This window comes from Schistocerca americana, chromosome 5 (assembly GCF_021461395.2).
Source record: "Schistocerca americana isolate TAMUIC-IGC-003095 chromosome 5, iqSchAmer2.1, whole genome shotgun sequence".
In the NCBI taxonomy this organism is placed as follows: domain Eukaryota; kingdom Metazoa; phylum Arthropoda; class Insecta; order Orthoptera; family Acrididae; genus Schistocerca; species Schistocerca americana.
The window spans coordinates 172708991-172731966 of NC_060123.1; the positions used below are offsets into that span (position 1 = coordinate 172708991).

The window sequence follows — 22976 nt, forward strand, 5'->3', positions numbered from 1 at the left end:
ATTTCTGACATAATGTGCATGTTCCTTGACTTTTAATAACTTTTCCTAGTAATTTTGTGTAGCTTTTGTAGTGTCTAACTACTGCATGATCTCTACTTGTTTTGCCGACAGATGCATTTGCCTCTTCCTTTCACATGATACTCTAACCCTCGAATGATCCATGGTTTCTTACATGGTTGTTCACTATCCTTTCTTGCTAGTTATGCTGTAAGCTATTTTCAAATGATGATATGAATTTATCATGGAATAGATTAAATTTTATGTTAGCATTTGGTTCATTATAACTTTCATACCAAGTCATCTCTTGAATGCTATTCATAAAAACATTTGTCCCTGAGTCATTAATTATTCTAACCAACTTCCATTGAAGAGTATCCATACTGTTAGACACTATGTTATGTATCCTAACTAATTGTGCATCATGATGAGAGAGAGCATTTGTTACTGGGTAAACAGTTATTTTCTTGCACTGAACTTCACCAAAGAAAACATTATCAATTAGGGTTCTACTGTCTTTATCTCCTGTGTTGGAAAGTTAATTATGTAGATCAAACTGTAGAATCCAAATAAGGTTTCCAGATTTCCAGCTCATTTTTCCTTACAGGATTCTTTAAAAAATCTACGCTAATGTCACCACAGTTACGCTAAAGTCACCACAAACTATTAACTGCTTTCTGCTGTCTGACAGATAGCATAGTAAGGAATCCAGGTTCCACATAAACAGTTCAAAATTCCCCATTGGGGATCTGTAGACAGTTATAATTAAAACTGAACTATTTTTCAGTATTAATTAACAAGCACAGACTTCTATGTGATGGTCACTGCAAAATCTACTAATCTCAATCTTTTTGCACTTGTGTTCTGTCTTAATAAATGTAACATATCCTCCTTTTCCCACATTAGTTCTGCAGAAGTAAGCTAGTGTTCTCTTTTATATTTAACTTACATAACCTTGCAGTTATGTGGTGCTCAGTTTGACACAGAATGTCCTCTCTTTTTCTTTCTTTCTTTCTTTCTTCTTCTTCTTCTTCTTCTTTTTCTTTTTCAGAGCTCTCTACATTTTTCTGACAAGAAGCTCTTCTACCTTATTACTCAGCCCTCTGATATTTTGATGAAATAAGCTAATCTTACTTTACTGTGCATTCTTAAGCACTTTGTGGGGCTTGTCTGTTATTTTGACTCTTTTCAAAACAGTGTGCCTGAATCCTGATTCTAACCCCAAAAAGGTACCCCTCTTACACCAGTAGCCACAGGGATCTTTCCCTCAAATTTTCAGGTGTACGCTGTGCCTAGTACATCCACATCTCCCAGTTGTAGCAACAGGCACTGCACTCATGTGTGTTTCCATTTCAATCAGCAACATCTTGCTCAACTCAGTGTTCACATGGTTCATAGCAATATGGGCCCTAGGCTGGTCATGGCACTGCATGACCTCCACAAAACTGACATTTGTGTATGTAGTTGCTACCCTTATTTCATCCAGGTCACCACTAATGCTGTAATTTCTAACCAAGTTTTCCCCACTCCACCTACTACCATAACCTGATTGTCTTTGCCAAAATCTTTGCACAAATTCCCTACATCATCTGTCACCTGGCTAAGGTTAGCACTTGAATTCACAATGCTTGTAACCTGGCACCCTGTTCCTAATTTGTCCTGTACCAACTCACCTACACCCCTCCCATGGCTACTACCCAGCAGCAAGACTCTCTTCTTACTACTCTCTTTTAGTACCGACCTACTATGAGTTTCTTAACTAGAAGTGTGCTGCACCCTGCTGTGACCCACAGCTAGATGAGGGTGCCCTCTCCTACTTCTATCAAGTTAAATTTATTTGCTATTATAAGCGAAAATGTAGATGAAGATATTGAGGGGCTATTTCCCTTTCACCCATTGCTTGTTACCTTTACCCAGTTCCCTTGATATTTTTCTCACTTCCGCATATCTAGTTCAAATTTCATGTGTTGTGAGTAGCATCTTTGGGAATTAAGACTTAGAACAATACCAGAGAAGGAAAGTTGCTACTCACCATATAGCGGAGATGCTGAGTCGCGATAGGCACAGTAAAAAGATTCACACACTCATAGCTTTCAGCAATTAAGCCTTTGTCAGCAGTAGACACACATACTCAAACACATGCGCACACACACACTCATGCAAACACAACTTGCAAACACGTCTGCAGTCTCAAAGAGCTGAAACTACACTGCAGATGTGTGTGCAAGTTGTGTGTGCGTGCAAGTGTGTGTGCACGGGTGCGGGCACTGCTGACAAAGGCTTAATTGCCAGAAGCTATGAATGTGTGAATCTTTTTATTGTGTCTATCGTGGCTCAGCATCTCCGCTGTATGGTGAGTATGATCTTTCCTTCTCTGGTATTATTACATTCCATCCTGGATTTTTCATTGTTTCGTTTTATGAATAAGAGAGACAAAGATGTTTCGCAGTTGCTATCTGAGCCCATACTTTCACAGAGATCTTAACATTACGATTGGACCCAACAGACTTTTATGGGATAGTTACACATAGTTGTTACACATTAGCTCCCCACCTGCAGACTTTAAGATACATAAATATTATGCATTTGATGTTGAGGATCAGACTATGTAGGGACTAGTTGCTCATAGATGTTACCATTGTTATATTTAATCCCTCATTTTCACAAATATCTTAACATTCCGATTGTACCCTGCAGACTGGCAATTTTTGGCTGAGGTTGGTCTTATAAAGTCTTATGGAAAGAGATTTGTTGATTTTGGAAACAACGTAATATTTTAAAAATTGTCTAGGTTAAATTTTTCTATTCCAAATGGACTTACGCTAATGCAGTAAAGAGTTTTATGAAATGTTTTCTGATTATTAATTTAGAAAAGATTATTGAACTATATTATGCATCCACTTGAGGACTAACCTACTTACAAATATGGCAGCAATGATTAGCTCACTATGTATTGCTTATGACAGACTGTAGTATTAACTTCAGTTGGCCATATTTTCTTATTAACTGAGCTTATAGAAAAACTAATTATGCATTTAAATAGGCATACTGAAAACAATTTATTGAATAATAAATTTATATAAAACTCAGGCTAACAACATTCTGAAATATTCACGTACATACTACATATTTCTTGACCATTTTGTTCCTTATTCCTCACAGCCACATGGTATCTTCAAGCTATCTCAGTCTGATATAGTTTATCTGTATCAAATATTATGATATTATGTTGCTGTTGCTTGTTTGACTACTCCAGTACTGGATTTGTAGTTCGACTTTCTAAACAAGTAGAAAGTGATCTGTGATCCCTTCGTGCTCCTCTGTATGTTCTTACATCTTCTATGCTCTTCTTATGCTTAATATCTACCAACATATAATCAATTTGATTTATAATTTTCCTGTCTGGTGATTTTCAATTATGTTAATGAATCTTCTAAGGGGGAAGATTGTCTAGCTGATTATTATATCTTGAGCAGCCACAAAATTGATTAGCCTTAACACATTATCATTTGATTTCTCACTTAAGCCCACTTTCCCAGTATACATTCAGTATATACTCTCCTGCCCAACCTTGACACAAAATTTCAAACTAAAATTTTTATGTTTCTGTTACTCACTCCTTCCACTGCTTTTTCCAGTTCTTAAAAAAACTTGTCTGTTTCCTTTTCTTTACTCACTTCTGTTGGGGCATTTGCCTTTGTAAATGTCATGTCCCTGTATTTGTGTTTAATAGTGAAACATGATAATCGTTTACTAAATTTTTTGTAATGCAGTCACATCAAGTTTGTATCTCTCTATTTCTGATATTACTTCCTTAGTAGTTACTAGTCTGTATAAACTTTTAGTATTGCATGTGTCAACTCGTATAACAGTTCAGTAACCAGTCTTGTCTTCTGGGGTAACAAAATGTTCCAAGCCTCATGTATGAAATGTCCCCTGATTGTGTTGTGGGTGCTGTAGAGGGTAAGCCCAGTAGTGGAGATGCCAAGTCACTGCTTCTGAGCCAGCAGCATTTGTAATCATTGTTTTCTCTCCTAGAAGAGCGGGCTTCACCACATCCCCAGAGCCCCCCCCCCCCCCCCTCTCCTTCCCCCCTGCCCTACTCTGTGGGGTAGATAAAAAAGGAGGACAGATGTTTTGTTGGGAGTCACACTTTGAATCCTCAGTTGAGACCTGTCTCCATAGATTGAAATTACCAGTAACTAAGCTACCACCAGTATAACTCTTATCTACATTGGAACACACAAACTTTCCTGCCCACATGGACAGTGCTTTGATAAAGTGATGCCCCCTGGTAGAGAATAATAATGGTGTGCTTTACTTAATTATGTTGGAAAAGAAACCCTGTTGAACAGGACTGTCTTTGTTTACTACATGAAAACGTAAACAACAGTATGATTGTAACTTGACTTTACCACGTTTTCACATTTTCTTGAGTAATGTAGGAAAATGTGAAAATTTTGATAGGAATTTTAAAACACACACTAACACACACATTTATTGTGTAATCTGTGTTGAAGCAACTGTTACTGCAAGTTGCAGTATATAAGTTCTCTTTAATAATACATAAAACTTGCATTTCTCCTTGGTGCAGTACGGCCAGAGAAAAGTCTGTACATAATATAGAGTTAAACCTTACATATGCATAGTGACATTAATACAGATTATAACATATGATTGCTATAGACAATAAAACAACTGATAAGAAATATGTATGACAATATTAATACAATTACCTACACACATGTTATTTCAGGTATTTCACAGTATTTAGTTATATCTGAAAACAAAGATGATGTGACTTACCAAATGAAAGTGCTGGCAGGTAGACAGACACACAAACAAACACAAACATACACACAAAATTCAAGCTTTCGCAACAAACTGTTGCCTCATCAGGAAAGAAGGAAGGAGGGGGAAAGACGAAAGGATGTGGGTTTTAAGGGAGAGGGTAAGGAGTCATTCCAATCCCGGGAGCGGAAAGACTTACCTTAGATATGTGTGTGTGTGCGCGCGAGTGTATACCCGTCCTTTTTAAAACCCTAAGGCAAGTCTTTCCGCTCCCGGGATTGGAATGACTCCTTACCCTCTCCCTTAAAACCCACATCCTTTCGTCTTTCCCTCTCCTTCCTTCTTTCCTGATGAGGCAACAGTTTGTTGCAAAAGCTTGAATTTTGTGTGTATGTTTGTGTTTGTTTGTGTGTCTGTCGACCTGCCAGCACTTTCATTTGGTAAGTCACATCATCTTTGTTTTTAGATATATTTTTCCTAACTGGAATGTTTCACTCTATTATAACAGTATTTAGTTAGGTACATATGCTTATCAGGATAATAAAATGATATATGTAAAAATAAAAACATACCAGGTCAGTTAATACAGGATGAATCAAAAAGAGCTTTACAAGTTTGAACGATATAGAAGTGTATTGAGATAACTTACAGAATCTTTAGATGTCGTTTTGTAGCAAACACCTCAAGTTGGATTCAGATAGTGCGTCAGCACCCCATTCTGCCACCAGGAGTGCAAAATAGTGCACAGCTAAAAAGGTACTTTCTCTGGTGCAGAGTATGCCCACAGTGTGTTTGGTTTCATGAAACAAACTCTGAAAAAAACTGTTTGCCATGAATTTTGCACCGAATATGCTAAAGAACCTCCAAACAGGCCTACAATTTACTCTTGGCACAAGAACTTTTTTGAGATGGGTTGTACACTGTGACATGACAAATCAGCAGGATGTCATCATGTTGACAATTATGCTTAACAGCTTAGGGAGAGCTGTGCCCGCGGTCCACAAAAATCCACATGAGATGCATCTCGTGAGATTGGCATTCCACAAAAGATTCTTTGTTGAGCACGGAGTAGATTCTTACACATGAAACCATACGGATTCACAATGGCGCAACACATTACAAATGCATATAATGTTGCTCATGAGGAATTCTGTGCAGAAATGTTGCATTGGATAGGGGATGACAAGACATTCCTGAACACTATCATCTCCAGCAGTGAGTCAACATTTTATATCAGTGGCATGATAAACACTCACAACTGCAGAATATGGGGCAGCAAAAATCCACATAGAACCCTGAAACACATTGATGACAGCCCCATAGTTAAAGTGTTTTGTGCTCTTAGCAAATTGAAAGTGTATGGCCCTTTCTTCTTCATGGGGGAAGCTATCACAGGTATTGTGTATCTAAATAGGCTTGAAAACTTCTTAAATCCACAGACTGACAAAGATGACCGAGTTGGAATGCTTTACTACCAGCAAGATGGTGCACCACCTCATTTCCTCAAGGAAGTTCGAGGTTTCCTTGATAATCGTTTCACAGGTTGATGGATTGACAGTGAAGGGCCAATCATATGCCCACCTCACTCCCCAGACTTGGCACCACTGGATTTCTTTCCCAGGGATTTCATTAAAGGCCATGTATACATTTCTTCCCTACAAAACAATTTAGCTGACAGGAAATATCAAATCCATGCTCCCATTGCACAAGTTATGTCCGGTTTACTGCAACGAGCAGGACTGTCTTTATTTACTGCATGAAAATGTAAACAAGAGTATGGTTATAACTTGGCTTTACCATGTTTTCACATTTTCTTGAGTAATATAGAAAAATGTGAAAATTTTGATAGGAATTTTAAAACACACACTAACACACGAATTTATTGTGTAATCTGTGTTGAAGCAACTGTTACTGCAAGTTGCAGTATATAAGTTTTCTTTAATAATACATAAAACTTGCACTTCTCCTTGGTGCAGTGTGACCAGAGAAAAGTCAGTACATAGTACGGAGTTAAACCTTACATATGCATAGTGACATTAATACAGATTATAACACATGATTGCTATAGACAATAAAAATTGATTACCAGTGGGACTGATAGAGAAGTTCCAATGAAGAGCAGCGCGTTTAATCATGGGTCGTTTAGCTGGTGAGAGAGCGTATCGGAGATGCTAAACAAACTCCACTGGCAGATGTTACAAGAGGAACATTGTGCATCACGGAGAGATTTAGTACTGAAATTTCGGGACAGCACTTTACAGGAGGAGTCAGACAACATATTACTTCCTCCCACATACATCTCGTGTATTGAGCACGAGGAGAAAATTTAAGAAATTAGAGCCAATGCAGAGGCTTACCGACAATGATTCTTCCCATGCACTCTTTGCGAGCGGAACAGGATTGGAAGGATCAGATAGTGGTACCGATGGTACTCTCGTCCTCACACCATTAGGTGGCTTGCGGAGTATGTTGTAGATGTAAATGCAGATGTTTGCTGCGTAACAAGTGGTAGTCGTATCGAACCAAAATGACACTTGACACTTTTACATGAAACTTGAGGTTGTTCGCTACAAGATAACACATCAACCGAGTCTGTGAGTTCTCACAATAAATTCCTGTATCATTCCAAAGTTATGAAGTTATTTTTTATTCACCTTGTACAAGAGGTAATTTTACATTACAGTACTTCACTTCATTTAGCGATGAATTTATTTACAAAGTAAAACTTATGTTCCATCAAAAATAACTTCTACTTGTTTCTTTCTGTATCAATTTGATGTCAGTAGGAGACTAACAGAAATAGTTTTCCATTACCTTCATCCTACCGGTTAATATGATTTATCTTGTGTGTAGGTTCATAGAAAGGAGACTGCAGTGAACACCCATGAAAGGTAATTTTGTTAACTTTCAAACAGTGAAAAGCTCAGGTTAGAATTTCAACAGTTTTGAAAGGAATAGAGTGCTAGTCATCACAAAGATGTCATATTGAGTTGCTAGCTTTCTGTTAGAGATGACTATGTGACTGAAAGGAAGACAAGACAGGAGAAGATTCCCACCAGAAGCATATACCATACTTTAGTCAAGAGGCAAGGCCGAGTTCTGAATTGCAAGTGACCTTATTCCATGTTAATATATTGTAAAGTAATTAAATGACTTCTCCACTCTATCTTCTTTGCAGGACCAGTATAAATTTGTTTATGATACGTTGGAAGAATATATTGTTTGTGGAAATTCGTGGTTTCCAGTAAAAGAACTATCACAGCGGCTCAAACAAAAATCAATGAAAAATCCTATCACCAAAATGAATGAATATCAGAGAGAGTATCAGGTGAGCAGAATATTGATTTCAGTAGGTATTCCTGTAATCAATTTTCACTAAAATGCTACAACTAATATTAGTTACCAATTTTAGCTATATTAACTGAATTTATAAGGAATAACATTGCATCAGTTGTTATGGTAATGCTTATGAGTGGATATTATAATGGAAACCCTCATTGTTTATTTCTTGACAATATTTGTTTTAGTTGATCTGCAAGCAGACACCCCGTTTCACAATAGGTGATTGTGCAGGTGGGCACAGAGGTGACAACAGAGAAAAAAATCGGGATGTTCTTATTGTGCCACGTAAGTTAACACGCTGAAAAAAGAATTTGAGAAACACACAGATTTCAGTTAAACTTACTGACCACACTTTAAAACTCAAAATACAGATAAACATGGATGTTATATAAGAAATTATATGAATGTATTGTGAGAGAGAAGGACAAATCATAATTTAACTTAAATGGAAAGAGGAAATTTGAGAACCTGTAATTTATGCTTAATAAATAAACATATGTTCCCACATATAAATGTGTGTGCAATCCAATCTACTTGAACATTTTAAGGAAGTTAATCTGTACCTTTGCTTCTCTATTATTTTATTAAGTTATTAGTTTGTAGTAAGAAAGGAAAATTTAATTAAGAAAAATAAGAAATTATGAAAAACTGCACCACATGGATTATTTGGATTTTTTGCAGTGTGTGGGTAGAGTGACACCAAATGAATATTCTCATCTCATCTTTCATGTGATGCCCAGAGTCGATGGAATGCATCAATTTGTTCCCTATTACAAACAAAATTATTTGTAAAGAAACATTTTACATGCCCATTCAATAGAATGGCCCCATATTAGTCTAGTACAACATGAGTTTTATTGATATGTGTTAACAGGGACAGTGAAACATGAAGAATAATCAATACCCCAGCAACGACAGCGTTACGGCAGTAGCTACGGCGGTAGCAGTCAGTGTGGACCAGGGTGGTGCTTTCGTTGCTGGAGTCCTGGGTATTCTTTGTGTTCCACTGCTCCTGTTAATACATGTTGGTAAAATGAATATTGCACTAGACTAATTCAGGGCCACTCTATCAAATGGTAACATAAAAATCCACTTTAAAAATCATTTTCTTTGTAATGGGGTGCAAACTGATGCTTTCCCTCAACACGGGGCATTGTGTGAAACATGGAATGAGCAGTATTTGTCTGAGCAAAAATGAAATTGTAAAAATCTGCCAAAACACAAGAGAAAATGCAGCTAAATGATTCTTAGGAGGAACACTGTTTATAATTTTTTTTGTGTCCAATTCTTAATTGCACTATTCATCTCTCTTCTCCTTAATCAGTCTTTACTTCTCACTTTGTCTTTATTATCTCTGGATTGAAGCTGGTGTAATGCTTAACAATGTACCATCTCTCTGGTGTCTTCCCTTTCTTGTATATACTGCTCGTCCTAACTACAGGTGCGTCTCTCTCATCTTGGGGTCTGAATGACCTGCCTTTCCTATTTAAATTTCCCCAACCCATCCCTCTCTCCTCCCCTACAGAGGAACTGTTAGTTCCAAAAGGTAGGTAGTGGCTCCCTTTTACAATTGCAGGTATCTACTGGTGGTACCATAATTTATTAATTCCAGTATTATAATTTCAACTTGTCACAATCATTCAAGTTTTAGGCTAGCTTGGCCTGTTCTATTGGCCATCATTTCTGTGGTCTTTCAGGGTCTTTCCTGCCGGTAGATTTATAGCTTCACCTTTTGATAGGAACCTGGCTTTTTGGCATACATGAAAGATGTACACAAGCATATCCTATGCACCATTACTTAGGTCACTGTATGCTTTTAATTCCTTGTGTGTGTGTCTTCATATTGGAAAATTGTTGTATTGTGCCTCTCATCTGGTAGGACCTTCTGACTGTTGTCATATCATTCTTGCTGCTTTTAACAGCTAAAATAAAACTAGATGTAATCTGTGCACTTCTTCCTTTAAATTACATTCAGTTCCTTTTGTAATGACCATATCATCAACTTATAAAATTCAGTATTGTATTGTGCCAATTTACAAATAGAATTTGATCATTACTTCAATGTTCCACTCCTTCAGGAACTTGCCGCACAAATATTAAAAGGTGTAGAAGATACACAGCAATCTGACCTCATCCTTTTGTGAGCTCATTCAGTCATTCATTGTGTTCCATAGATCCCATCAAGAAGGATAGCCTTCAGGGATGTGGAACAATGGAAGGTATACAATAACATGAGACTAGGACATCGTAGAAACTTAAATCTGTTTACTGTATTAATAATAAAGTATCGCTATGCTGATTAATGCTAATCATGCTTATGCCTTGTGAATCTATCAATTGCATTGGTGAGAAACTTCTGCTTTGAGAGAAAGTGCTGCCTCCTCAGTTTTGTTACATTAGCTCCTGTTTATCTGCTATTAGTAGCTTAATATTTTCTTGATTACAGTGGTATTTTTCAAAGAAAATATTTTTTATATTGTAAGTTCTGTTCGTAGTGCATCATAACTTGTCATAAAGCTATATAATAATCACTACTGTTTGCCATGTAGCAATATACTGAAGTATTACATGCAACTGAAAAAGGCAGGACTACAAAAGTTGAAGGCAGCAAAAAATTGGCTAACAACCTGTATATTAGTAAACATGAAAATAAATTACAATTTGGAGTGTCGTCAAATCTGAGTTGGGAGTAAAGAACAATTGCTAAGAAATTGTCCAAATAAAAATTAAAAATTGATATAATTATAGATCCTTTTCAAATGTCAAACTATTTCAATGAGTTCTTCATAAATGTGGCAAAATCAGAAGTAGATATCACTGCCCACCAGGACAAGGTAGATGTCAATTTTGTAAATATAAAACAAAATGCAGCCCTTAAAACATTCAAAAGAATTATCCCAAAAGATGTGGAAGATGCTGTAGTGTCTTTAAAAACAGGAAACCAACTGGGTGGGATGAAATTCCAACCATTGTGGTTGAGGCTGTTTATAACATCATTTCTCATCCATTGGTTAAAATTATTAATCAGCCATTTGAGGAAGGAATTTCCCAGATGTGTTAAAATATGCTGAAATAAGACCATTGTCCAAGAAAGGCTCACTAGATGACATGGGAAATTACCACCCCATTTCCCTGCTGCCAGTTTTTGCTATGGTGATAGAAAGGATTGTTGCAAAACATCTTGAAAACTTTCATATAGAAAACAATATTACAGTTAAAAATCAATTTGAATTTCAAAGGGGAAAAATACAATAAATGCTATCAGGGAATTCACTGAAAAGATAAGCTCTGCTTTAGACAATGGTAAAAAGGCCACAGTTTTTTTTTTTTTTTTTTTTTTTTAACCAAAGCTTTGGACTTAGTCAATAGCTTACTACTTCTACACAAGCTAGAGAGGTATGGGATCGTGGACAGGGCATTGCAGTCATTCAAATCTTATTTGTCAGAAAGAAAACAGAGAATTATTCTAAATTCAAATGGAAAAAAAAAAGAATTCTCGGACTGGAAAAAGGTTTGTGCAGGAATTCCACAGGGCTAAATTTTAGGGCCTTATCTTTTTCTGCTGTACATAAATGATTTACCTTTAAACATTGATGTTCACTCTGTTTTATTCTCAGATGACACCTCAGTTTTAATTGAGAATGACAATTTAGAACAAATTCACGATAATGTGGAAAATACACTCCTGGAAATTGAAATAAGAACACCGTGAATTCATTGTCCCAGGAAGGGGAAACTTTATTGACACATTCCTGGGGTCAGGTACATCACATGATCACACTGACAGAACCACAGGCACATAGACACAGGCAACAGAGCATGCACAATGTCGGCACTAGTACAGTGTATATCCACCTTTCGCAGCAATGCAGGCTGCTATTCTCCCATGGAGACGATCGTAGAGATGCTGGATGTAGTCCTGTGGAATGGCTTGCCATGCCATTTCCACCTGGCGCCTCAGTTGTACCAGCGTTCGTGCTGGACGTGCAAACCGCTGAGACGACGCTTCATCCAGTCCCAAACATGCTCAATGGGGGACAGATCCGGAGATCTTGCTGGCCAGGGTAGTTGACTTACACCTTCTAGAGCACGTTGGGTGGCACGGGATACATGCGGACGTGCATTGTCCTGTTGGAACAGCAAGTTCCCCTGCCGGTCTAGGAATGGTAGAACGATGGGTTCGATGACGGTTTGGATGTACCGTGCACTATTCAGTGTCCCCTCGACGATCACCAGTGGTGTACGGCCAGTGTAGGAGATCGCTCCCCACACCATGATGCCGGGTGTTGGCCCTGTGTGCCTCGGTCGTATGCAGTCCTGATTGTGGCGCTCACCTGCACGGCGCCAAACACACATACGACCATCATTGGCACCAAGGCAGAAGCGACTCTCATCGCTGAAGACGACACGTTTCCATTCGTCCCTCCATTCAAGCCTGTTGCGACACCACTGGAGGCGGGCTGCACGATGTTGGGGCGTGAGCGGAAGACGGCCTAACGGTGTGCGGGACCATAGCCCAGCTTCATGGAGACGGTTGCGAATGGTCCTCGCCGATACCCCAGGAGCAACAGTGTCCCTAATTTGCTGGGAAGTGGCGGTGCGGTCCCCTACGGCACTGCGTATGATCCTACGGTCTTGGCGTGCATCCGTGTGTCGCTGCGGTCCGGTCCCAGGTTGACGGGCACGTGCACCTTCCGCCGACCACTGGCGACAACATCGATGTACTGTGGAGACCTCACGCCCCACATGTTGAGCAATTCAGCGGTACGTCCACCCGGCCTCCCGCATGCCCACTATACGCCCTCGCTCAAAGTCCGTCAACTGCACATACGGTTCACGTCCACGCTGTCGCGGCATGCTACCAGTTTTAAAGACTGCGATGGAGCTCCGTATGTCACGGCAAACTGGCTGACACTGACGGCGGTGGTGCACAAATGCTGCGCAGCTAGCGCCATTCGACAGCCAACACCGCGGTTCCTGGTGTGTCCGCTGTGCCGTGCGTGTGATCATTTCTTGTACAGCCCTCTCGCAGTGTCCGGAGCAATTATGGTGGGTCTGACACACCGGTGTCAATGTGTTCTTTTTTCCTTTTCCAGGAGTGTATAATGGGAAACCTAGAATTTTGGTTTCAGCAAAATGGATTAAGACTCAAGGTCACAAAAACACAATTAGTGCAGTTTAGTGCTAAAACATCATCAGCATCTCCCATAAAAATAGTGCATGGTGATCAGGAAATGACTGAAGCAAGTTACGTAAAATTTCTAGGTCTAAATCTTGACAAAAATTTAAATTGGAAGGACATGAAACTTCTTAGCAAACAAACTTAACAGCCTAGCTTATGTGATGAATGTCTTATCTGGTTCCACCTGTATGGACACCAGGAAGATAGTCCACCACAGCTACTTTGAGACTATAATTCGATATGGAATAATTTTCTGGGGAAACTCCATGAACAGCTCAAGATTACTTACACTTCAAAAGAGAATAATAAGAAATATGTGTTTAGTCCAAAAAAGAACATCATGTTGCCCATTATTTAAAAAATAAAAAATACTAACCATTTCTTCACTGTACATATACGAAATTTTTATTTTCATCTATAAAAATCAAAACTCCCTTGACAGTTTTCATTTCAACCACAATTACAGTACTTGTCACAGACACAGTTTCAAACTTCCCTCTCATAATTTGAAACTTTATGCTCAAACACCATTGTACATGGGATTAAAAATTTACAATAAATTATTATTAGTCGTAAAGCTCGCCAACATGGAAGACGCTAAGTAAAGATGGTTCACTTCTGGGGCTTCTTATTCTTCTTGTTTGCCCACCAGGTCTTCATTCTTTGCGAGAATTCAGCTTTTCTTTCTTCGCTCCATTTTGTTCCAGTTCTCGGCGCTTTTGTCTCTGGTTTGACCTCCCATTTGTCAACTTTAAGTCTGAAATTGTTTCTTTTGTTCATGTCTTCAGTAGTAATGTTGGCTAATTCCAGATCTTTCTTTACATTTTTGATCCATTCTCCTCCATTAACAAGGGATGCTACATATCTTACTATTTTTTTTGTAGGTCTGTGATCGGGAAGTCTCATTATGTGGCCATAGAATTTTAGACGCCTCTTCCTCATGTCTATCTCTATGTTAGAATATTCTTCAATTTTAGAATTTTTCTGTAATCTATACCCCTCTTTGGTCCATCTTGGTCCCAGAATTTTCCTAATGATTTTCCTTTCCTCTTTCTTCAGGTTTTCCATATCTGTTTTCCTTTTAAGTGTCAAGGTTTCGCTGGCATATAGCATTATTGGTTTAATTACCGACTTATAATGTTTAATTTTTGTATTTATAGATAGACATTTTTTATTGTAAATGTTTTGGACCAGCCCTAGACCCCTACGAGCTTTTAATATTCTTTCTTGTTGTGAGTATTTTTCAGAAATTATCTCTCCTAAATATTTAAAGTATGGTACCCTCTTAATTTCTCCATATTTGGTTTGTAACTTAGAAATTTCTAGATTTGTTGTTGTAAACACCGTTTTCTCAAAAGATATTTGTAGGCCAACTTTTCCTGCACACTCTTTTAAGGTTTCTATCTGTTTGACTGCCATTTCACTAGAATCTGCCATTATTGCAAGATCGTCTGCGTAGGCTAAGTAGGGGATTTGTAGGTCATCTTTTTTGGTTCCCAATGATATTGGTTTCCAGTACTTTTCTTTTTTGAGTTCTTTTTCCCATTCTGCCATGACTCTATCCAGAACTAAGTTAAATAACAGAGGTGATAATCCATCACCTTGTTTAACCCCAGTTTTTATCTCAAATGATTTTGAAAGTTTTCCCATGAATTTCACTTTGCATTTTGTATTTGTTAATGTCTGCTCTATGATGTTCCGTGTCTTCTTATCCAGTCCTTGTTCTTCAAGAATTTTAAATAGTGTGGGTCTGTGAATTGAATCATATGCCTTTTTAAAGTCGACAAAGACATATACTGTAGGCTTCCTTCGCATTTGTCTCATCCTTGTAATCAATTTCAAGTTTAAAATTTGTTCTGGACATGATCTGTTTGGTCTGAAACCAGCTTGGAAATCTGAGATTTTGGGTTCTAGCAGTTTTTGTGTTCTTTCAAGAAGACAAGCTGATAATATCTTGTATGTGACGGCAAGTAAGGAGATTCCTCTATAGTTGTTCACATCCAATTTATCCCCTTTTTTATGTAACGGATGTATTAGGGCACATTTCCAATCTTCTGGTATTTCTTCAGTAACCCATATGTTTTGAATAATTTTAACTAGCTCATTTCTTGAGTTAGACCCTAGACTTTTGAGAAATTCGGCTACAATTCCATCTTCTCCTGATGCTTTGTTATTTTTGAGTTTGTTTATGTGTTTGATAATTTCTTCTTCAGTTGGCGGTACAGAGTCTTGCTGTTGCGGGGCTTTAGTGCTGGATATTGGAAGAGCTTCTGTTGGTTCTGGACAGTTTAGTAGCGTTTCAAAATATTTGGCTAATTCTTCACAGTTTTCTTCGTCGCTTAGTGCCAGATTCCCATCTGATTTCCGAAAACAGACATTTTGAGGGATATACCCTTTAATTTGGTTTGAAAAAGTTTTGTAGAATCCATGCGTATTATAATTTTTAAAATCTGCTTCTATTGATTCCAGTTGCTGAGTTACATACTTTCTCTTCTCTTGTCTAATAAGTTTATTTGAAAGTTTCCGTGTTTCTAAAAAGTTTTGAAGAGTTTTCTCATTTTTATTTGAACTGTACTTCGCAAAGGCTTCTGTACGAACTTGAATTGCCTTTTCGCATTCCATATTCCACCATGGATGTTTGTGCTTCTTCTTCAGTGGTATTTGCTCCGTTGCTATTTTTGTGATTTTTTCCTTGAAAGTTTCCCAGTTGTTTGCGGGAGAATTTTCCCATTTTTTAATTGTTTCTGATTCTGTTAGTTTTTGTAGGTCAAATTTTGGGATTGCTGGTGGAATTCTTGGTGTTTTCCTTCTTGGGGTGAATTGGACCCGAACTCTTGTGAGATAATGATCTGAGTCAATATTTGCACCTCTCCTAACCTGGATATCTCTGATCTCTTTTTGGAAGTTATATGAGTTGGCCACATGGTCAATTTGAAATTCTCCCAATTGGCTTATAGGGGATCTCCAGGTCTTCTGTTTTCTTGGTTTCTTATTGAACGACGTTGAGCTGATTTTCATGTTGAATTGTTGACAAAGTTGGATTAGTCGCATGCCATTTTTGTTGGTCAATTTGTGTGCTGGGTATAGCCCAACCGTCTTCCTGTATTTCTTTTCTCTGCCAATCTGTGCATTGAAATCTCCAAGAAGTATTTTGACACCATTCCTCGGTATCTTTGACATTTCAAGTTCTAATCGTTCCCAAAATTTATCCACATTGTCTAGGTCCTTTCTATTGTCAACGTTGCAGGGTGCGTGAACATTAATTAGGGTGTAATATTTATTCTTGTGTTTCAACCTAAGAAACATTAGTCTATTGCTAATAGTTTTTACAGATTTTACAAATTTAACTGAGGATTTTTCGACCATAAAGGCCATACCAAGCATGTTTGCCCCTTTACCAATTTTTCTGTCCGTTCCACTTTTGAAAATTCTGAAGCCATTGTAGTCAGTGATTTGATTATCAGGAAATCTGGTCTCTTGTACTGCTAGGATTTGGATTTTCAGCTTCTTTAATTCTTCTGTTAATGTGTATAATTTTCCGGTTTGTATTAGTGTCCGTATGTTTACTGTTCCAATGTAATCTTCATTTTTGGGAAGTTTTCCAGAGTGCTCCGATCCACTCACAAGTCGTGTAGGTCCGGTCTCCCCAGAATCCGATAGACCGGTTGCCACCTTTCTGCTAGGTGGGTGGATTTCACCACCTGGGGTACTTTTGTTATTACATACACGAACCATGATTTTACTTGTAATTGTATTTTGGTCTGACATGTGCCAGTTGGTAGGATCAAGGTTGTGGAGCCTTGAAACACAAATCAGCCGCCACTAACATATGGAACAGACGCTGTCGGGAAACCGCCACTGACATGTGGAACCGTCGTGCCCTAGTTTGCTAGTTTTGGTCCACCCCGGGTATTTTATTTCCCCGGTACCCACCATATCTGGTGAGCATTCCCCTATCCGCCACCTGGGGAGGCGCCTGGTAAGAGACTAGCAACTCCCCCAGGATTTACAATAAATTAAATAACACAAATTTGTTAAATATGGAGTTTGACCCACTAAAGAGATTGTTATTTAATACACTAGTGGAAAAATGTTATTATTCAATTGAAGAATTCATGCATGACAGTTCAGCAATTTGAAAAGAAAAGAAACAATAAAAATTATGTATTGTATAATAAATAGTTAATATATTGTATAAATTGTATTGCAAGCTGCAAAATCACCATAAATATTCTATATGTTCTTGTTAAATTGTTCATGTGTAAAAATGCAGAAATATCTGCTGAAATACGTTAATTATTATAACTTTTTTTTTAAGTAATGTGATGTGACTCCAGTACAAAAATTTCCGATTTGTAACTGTATGTTATGAGACGAATAAACTATATTCTACGAAAGTGAGATATAGAATATTTATACCCATTTCTCTTTTTATGATGTCATTCACAAATTATCTTCTGTCATGATTTTACTTCTTCATGACTTCCAATGAATTATAAGTGCCTATAATGTAACAATCAACACTGTACTGTTGAGAAGAGTTCATTTTCCCCCCCCCCCCCCCTTCTTCTTCTTCTTCTTCTTCTTCTTCTTCTTCTTCTTCTTCTTCTTCATCTGCTTCCCATTGAACTTGTATAGCCAAGCTATATTTGCACACGGACAAGGATGATCCAACAAGAACTTGGGAAATTGGAACTACACATTGATCTTTTGATGATGGCCATTTGAAAGCATTAGCAGGACCATGAGGTTTCATAAAGCAGATGGTTATATCTTGCAGCTCATGTTGTTGTTGTGGTCTTCAGTCCTGAGACTGGTTTGATGCAGGTCTCCATGCTACTCTATCCTGTGCAAGCTTTTTCATCTCCCAGTACCTACTGCAACCCACATCCTTCTGAATTTGCTTAGAGTATTCATCTCTTGGTCTCCCTCTACGATTTTTACCCTCCACGCTGCCCTCCAATACTAAATTGGTGATCCCTTGATGCCTCAGAACATGTCCTACCAACCAATCCCTTCTTCTGGTCAAGTTGTGCCACAAACTTCTCTTCTCCCCAATCCTATTCAATACTTCCTCATTAGTTATGTGATCTACCCATCTAATCTTCAGCATTCTTCTGTAGCACCACATTTCGAAAGCTTCTATTCTCTTCTTGTCCAAACTATTTATCGTCCACGCTTCACTTCCATACATGGCTACACTCCACACAAATACTTTCAGAAACGACCTCCTGACACTTAAATCTACACTCGATGTTAACAAATTTCTCTTCTTCAGAAACGCTTTCCTTGCCATTGCCAGCCTACATTTTATATCCTCTCTACTTCGACCATCATCGGTTATTTTGCTCCCCAAATAGCAAAACTCCTTTACTACTTTAAGTGCCTCATTTCCTAATCTAATTCCCTCAACATCACCCGACTTAATTAGACTACATTCCATTATCCTTGTTTTGCTTTTGTTGATGTTCATCTTATATCCTCCTTTCAAGACACTGTCCATTCCATTCAACTGCTCTTCCAAGTCCTTTGCTGTCTCTGACAGAATTACAGTGTCATCGGCGAACCTCAAAGTTTTTATTTCTTCTCCATGAATTTTAATACCTACTCCAAATTTTTCTGTTGTTTCCTTTACTGCTTGCTCAATATACAGATTGAACAACATCGGGGAGAGGCTCATGAGAGACACTTATTACCTGTCCCACCCACCAGTGACTGTCATACACACAAGAAATAAAGTGGCTCTCACTACAAAGCCTTCTAATGTATACTGTGGTCTCTGCATTTCACATGCAGTAACAGGCTGCATTTAATGGAGAACCGTTCTTGTATTATATGGGCCACTCAGGGATGCAATCCAGTAGTGACTTGATTGACTTCCAACCACAGGCTTCATACTAGACCACTCTTCTCTCTTTTTTAAAACAGAATTCCCCTAATGCACTTTCATTTAGAATTAAGAGCTTCATGTTTGTTACTAATGTTGATATGGCATGTACAAATCCAGTAGCATCTCTTACAGCATCAACAGCTTCATGCTGGAGATTAAATCTTTTTGCAAGATGTTTACAGGGACCTCCTATCACATAAGATGCACTTTTTCCATGACCTGATGCTGAAAATTTCCATTTTTGTCTTAATTCCTGTAGTACAGTGTTGAGCAGGCTCATAAAGCTGAAAGTGGTTTTTAAAATGAGATGCTGCACCATCAGTCAAATACACATGTTTAGGAAATGCGTGGCCTCTAGATGCTATGTCATCAGTTATCATGCTGACAGTGTAGCATGCATGTGCACTGCCATAAATGAGATCATCACTGACAATAGCAAGACAGTATGATGTCCCAAGGAAGTGAGCAACACACATGATTTTTGATAATATGCCTGTGATGTGATCCAGTGGTAACTTTGAATTTCATTCTGCAAAACAACAGACCAATTCTCAGCAAAGCCAAAATGAAGAGCTAGTGTGGGATGTGGTTGATTTTACTTCTGCTATGTCCTGTCTGTGGAACCTCCAGATATGATTGTGAGCTATTCCTTTCATGACCCAATGCCTAACCTCTGTAACAAACTTCTCTGGCTCTGCTGTCTTCTTCACCAACTCTCCTCCCTCCCATAACACACAGGTTATGTCATTATCAGTATCCTGAAGGTGTAATGCTTCAACTGTCATCACCTCAGCAGCAGGACACATTGCACACTTCTGCAATCAACATTTATCTTGTAGCTCTTGACATATGCACAGAAGCATCAGGTTTAACAGACAAATTTCAAATTAGTGCAGTAAATACATATGCATACTTCCTTCACTGGCTGGTATTTTGCCCATTTCAATCATAAGGAGTAGAATTTTGTGAGACCAATTTTTAAATTCTGGTTCTCCTTTTTCATTAGGATCATTCTTATTGATTTTGTCACATTTCTTTTTTACCTTTTTAAATTTTTCATTAACAGAGATAACATCAACCTGGTTAGGACTTTGCCTGCTGCAATCTTTATCATCCCTCAGGAACTATTCCAGAGCCACAGTAAGAACCTGGGCATGCCCAAATGCCTTTCTTATTCTTTTTTTATGAGCTTTTAAAATCAAGTAATGTGAGGAAGTGGGTATGTATTCGGTAACTGCTGCTTAGAGTAGCTACCTGGTATCAGTATCAGTAACTATACCTTCTCAGTACAGGTGGCTGCTGAGATAGCAGTATTTAGGTTTTGAAACCATACATCACATTTCGTGCCCATATCACTGTCTTCAGGTTCTGCACAAAGTGTCTGCATTATACACTTCACAAAGTTTTGAAGATGTTGCCTATGTAATATTTGTTTTCTTCCCTCTTTTTTTTTTTTTTTTTTTTTTTTTTTTTTTTTTTTTTTTTTTTTTTTTTTTTTACATACCCACTTTCTTCTTGTGCTTCTTACCTCTTTCCTGGAAGTTTAAGGGGAGGGGGGGATATAGTAAGGGCTTCAACAGAAATGCTAACATTCAATGCGTCAACAACTTCACACCCAGGAATATAAACATCTGCACTGTCTTCTTCAGTTTCACATTCGGTTGGTCACTGAATTTCTTCTTTTAGTGCACAGTGCACTGTGGATGTGATACTAACACCATTACTTGAGGACCAAGGTATTTCTGGAATTACTCTGACAGATTTCCAACAACTGTGAAGCATTTTTCACTTTCCTGAAACACCACCCTCTTGTGTCTTTCTTTCATAGTCCACACACATCACTCTTTCAGCACAGTGTTTCCTCACTGACATTGTATCTAACAGAAAGTTCAAACCAAACACAAAACTTGATGCAGAATGGTTTATGTGCAAGTTCTTACTCATTTGTTATAAATATAAGTGTGCTGGAAACAGTGTTGCCAACATGCATATTGTATGCTAGAAATTCAGTGATGTGAAGCATGCAGAATGTTGAAAAATATTTCTCACTAGTAACATATTAACCAAATAATATTTTCTGTAATTCTCAAAAGTTTCAGATGGATGTTTTTGAGTAAATAATTCATAAAAACTTGTAAAAACGCAATTTTTTACACATTTAGTAATAAATATTTACTTAATACAGATAACTGCAGTAGAGAATATTCTGTTTATAGTTACATCAGTAGTATCTGGTAATATGACAGAAAAGACAGCATTCTGTGACTTTCAAAATTATAAAAAAAACTTTAAGTGGAAAAATTTAATTAAATTTTGTATTTTCATCTAAAATTTGTAAGTTAAAGGAAGTTCATAAGTTTGCAGATGTCGACTAAATTTCAACACATTAAGAGGGAGCCTTAATGCAGAACATCTGCCAGGTTTCCAATACTTTTGGTTTATTTGTTCTTTCTTTTTTGTTTTCTCCCCTCCCTCTACTGTTTTAATAGTTTTTTTCCAAGCGCTGTACCATTTACAAAAATTAAGATAAAATGAAAATACTTTATTTCTTAACACTTAAGGTACAGAAGTCTAATATATATTTTTTCCAGAAAACTTAATGACCTTGAGTTAATATGACCTGTATGGTTTGAGATGAAATCACACTGTTAGACTTTAAGGCATTTGGCCAAAGCTTTCTTCAGCAAAGAAAACACACACACACACACACACACACACACACACACACACACGTACACGTATAATGACACAAGCAAGCACACCTCATGGACATATGACTGCTACCATTGGCAACCCTGATCAGAATGCGACTGTCACATGAATAGCAATCTGTAGAGGGGCAGGGTAGAGGGAGAGGTAGCAGATTACGTATGGGGGGAGAGAAGAGCACTGTCTGGCAGGGCATGCTAGGACTAGATGGTGGCCTGATGAGACTGCCAGGTGCAGTTTCAGGAAGTGGAATGTGGAAGAAAAATGGGGAGCAGAAGAGGAGAAGCAGGGAAGGCAAAGGACAGGTGCGTGCATTGGCAGAGGGTGGCACATAGTGACTATAAGGAGACCTGAAAAGGGAGGAGGTGATATGACAAAAGGGGCAGAAACTATTGGGTGGAGGGCTAGGGAACAGTAGGTTACCATAGGTTGAGGTGGGGATAATTTTGGGGGTCGAGAATGTGTTGTAAGGGTAACTCTGATCTGCACGATTCAGAAAAGCTGTTAGTGGAGGGGGGAATTCAGGTGGCCCAGGTTGTGAAGCGGCCATTGAAATCAAGCACGTTATGTTCAGCTGCATGTTGTGCCACTGTGTGGTCTACTTTGTTCTTGGCCACAGTTTGGTGATGGCTGTTCATCCTGGTGGACGGCTGCCTGGTGTTCATACCAATATAAAAAGTTGTGCAATGATTGCACCAGAGCCGGTATATGTCACCTGAGAAAGCAGTCTCGCATGGATGATTTCAGATGTTCTTATACATGTGACACACTTTTTTTCATAGTATTAAATTACAGTCACCATGAATCCAGCATTTTTGCAATTCTGGAAGATGCAGTCGTGTCTCCAGTAGCAGCAACAAAAGCTGCAGCTGGAGTGATTGTAGGAACTGCTCAAACAGGTTGAGAATTCCTCCATACTCGATGATGATGATGATGATGATGTTTAGTTTGTGGAGCACTCAACTGTGCGGTTATCAGTGCCCATACAAATTCGCAATCTTGACTCAGTTCAATTTTGCCACTTGCACGAGTGATGATGAAATGATGAGGACAACATAAACACCC

At 38.3% G+C, this 22976-nt stretch overlaps 1 protein-coding gene across 1 annotated transcript in view; it reads left to right on the forward strand.

Moving 5' to 3' along the window:
* LOC124615859 (receptor-type tyrosine-protein phosphatase kappa) overlaps positions 1-22976 on the forward strand; it is a 722136-nt gene that overhangs the window by 541061 nt on the left and 158099 nt on the right. The window contains exons 8-9 of the mRNA XM_047144018.1: positions 7967-8116; positions 8316-8415. Of these exons, the coding sequence (XP_046999974.1) occupies positions 7967-8116; positions 8316-8415 (250 nt within the window). The remainder of the gene's footprint in view (positions 1-7966; positions 8117-8315; positions 8416-22976) is intronic.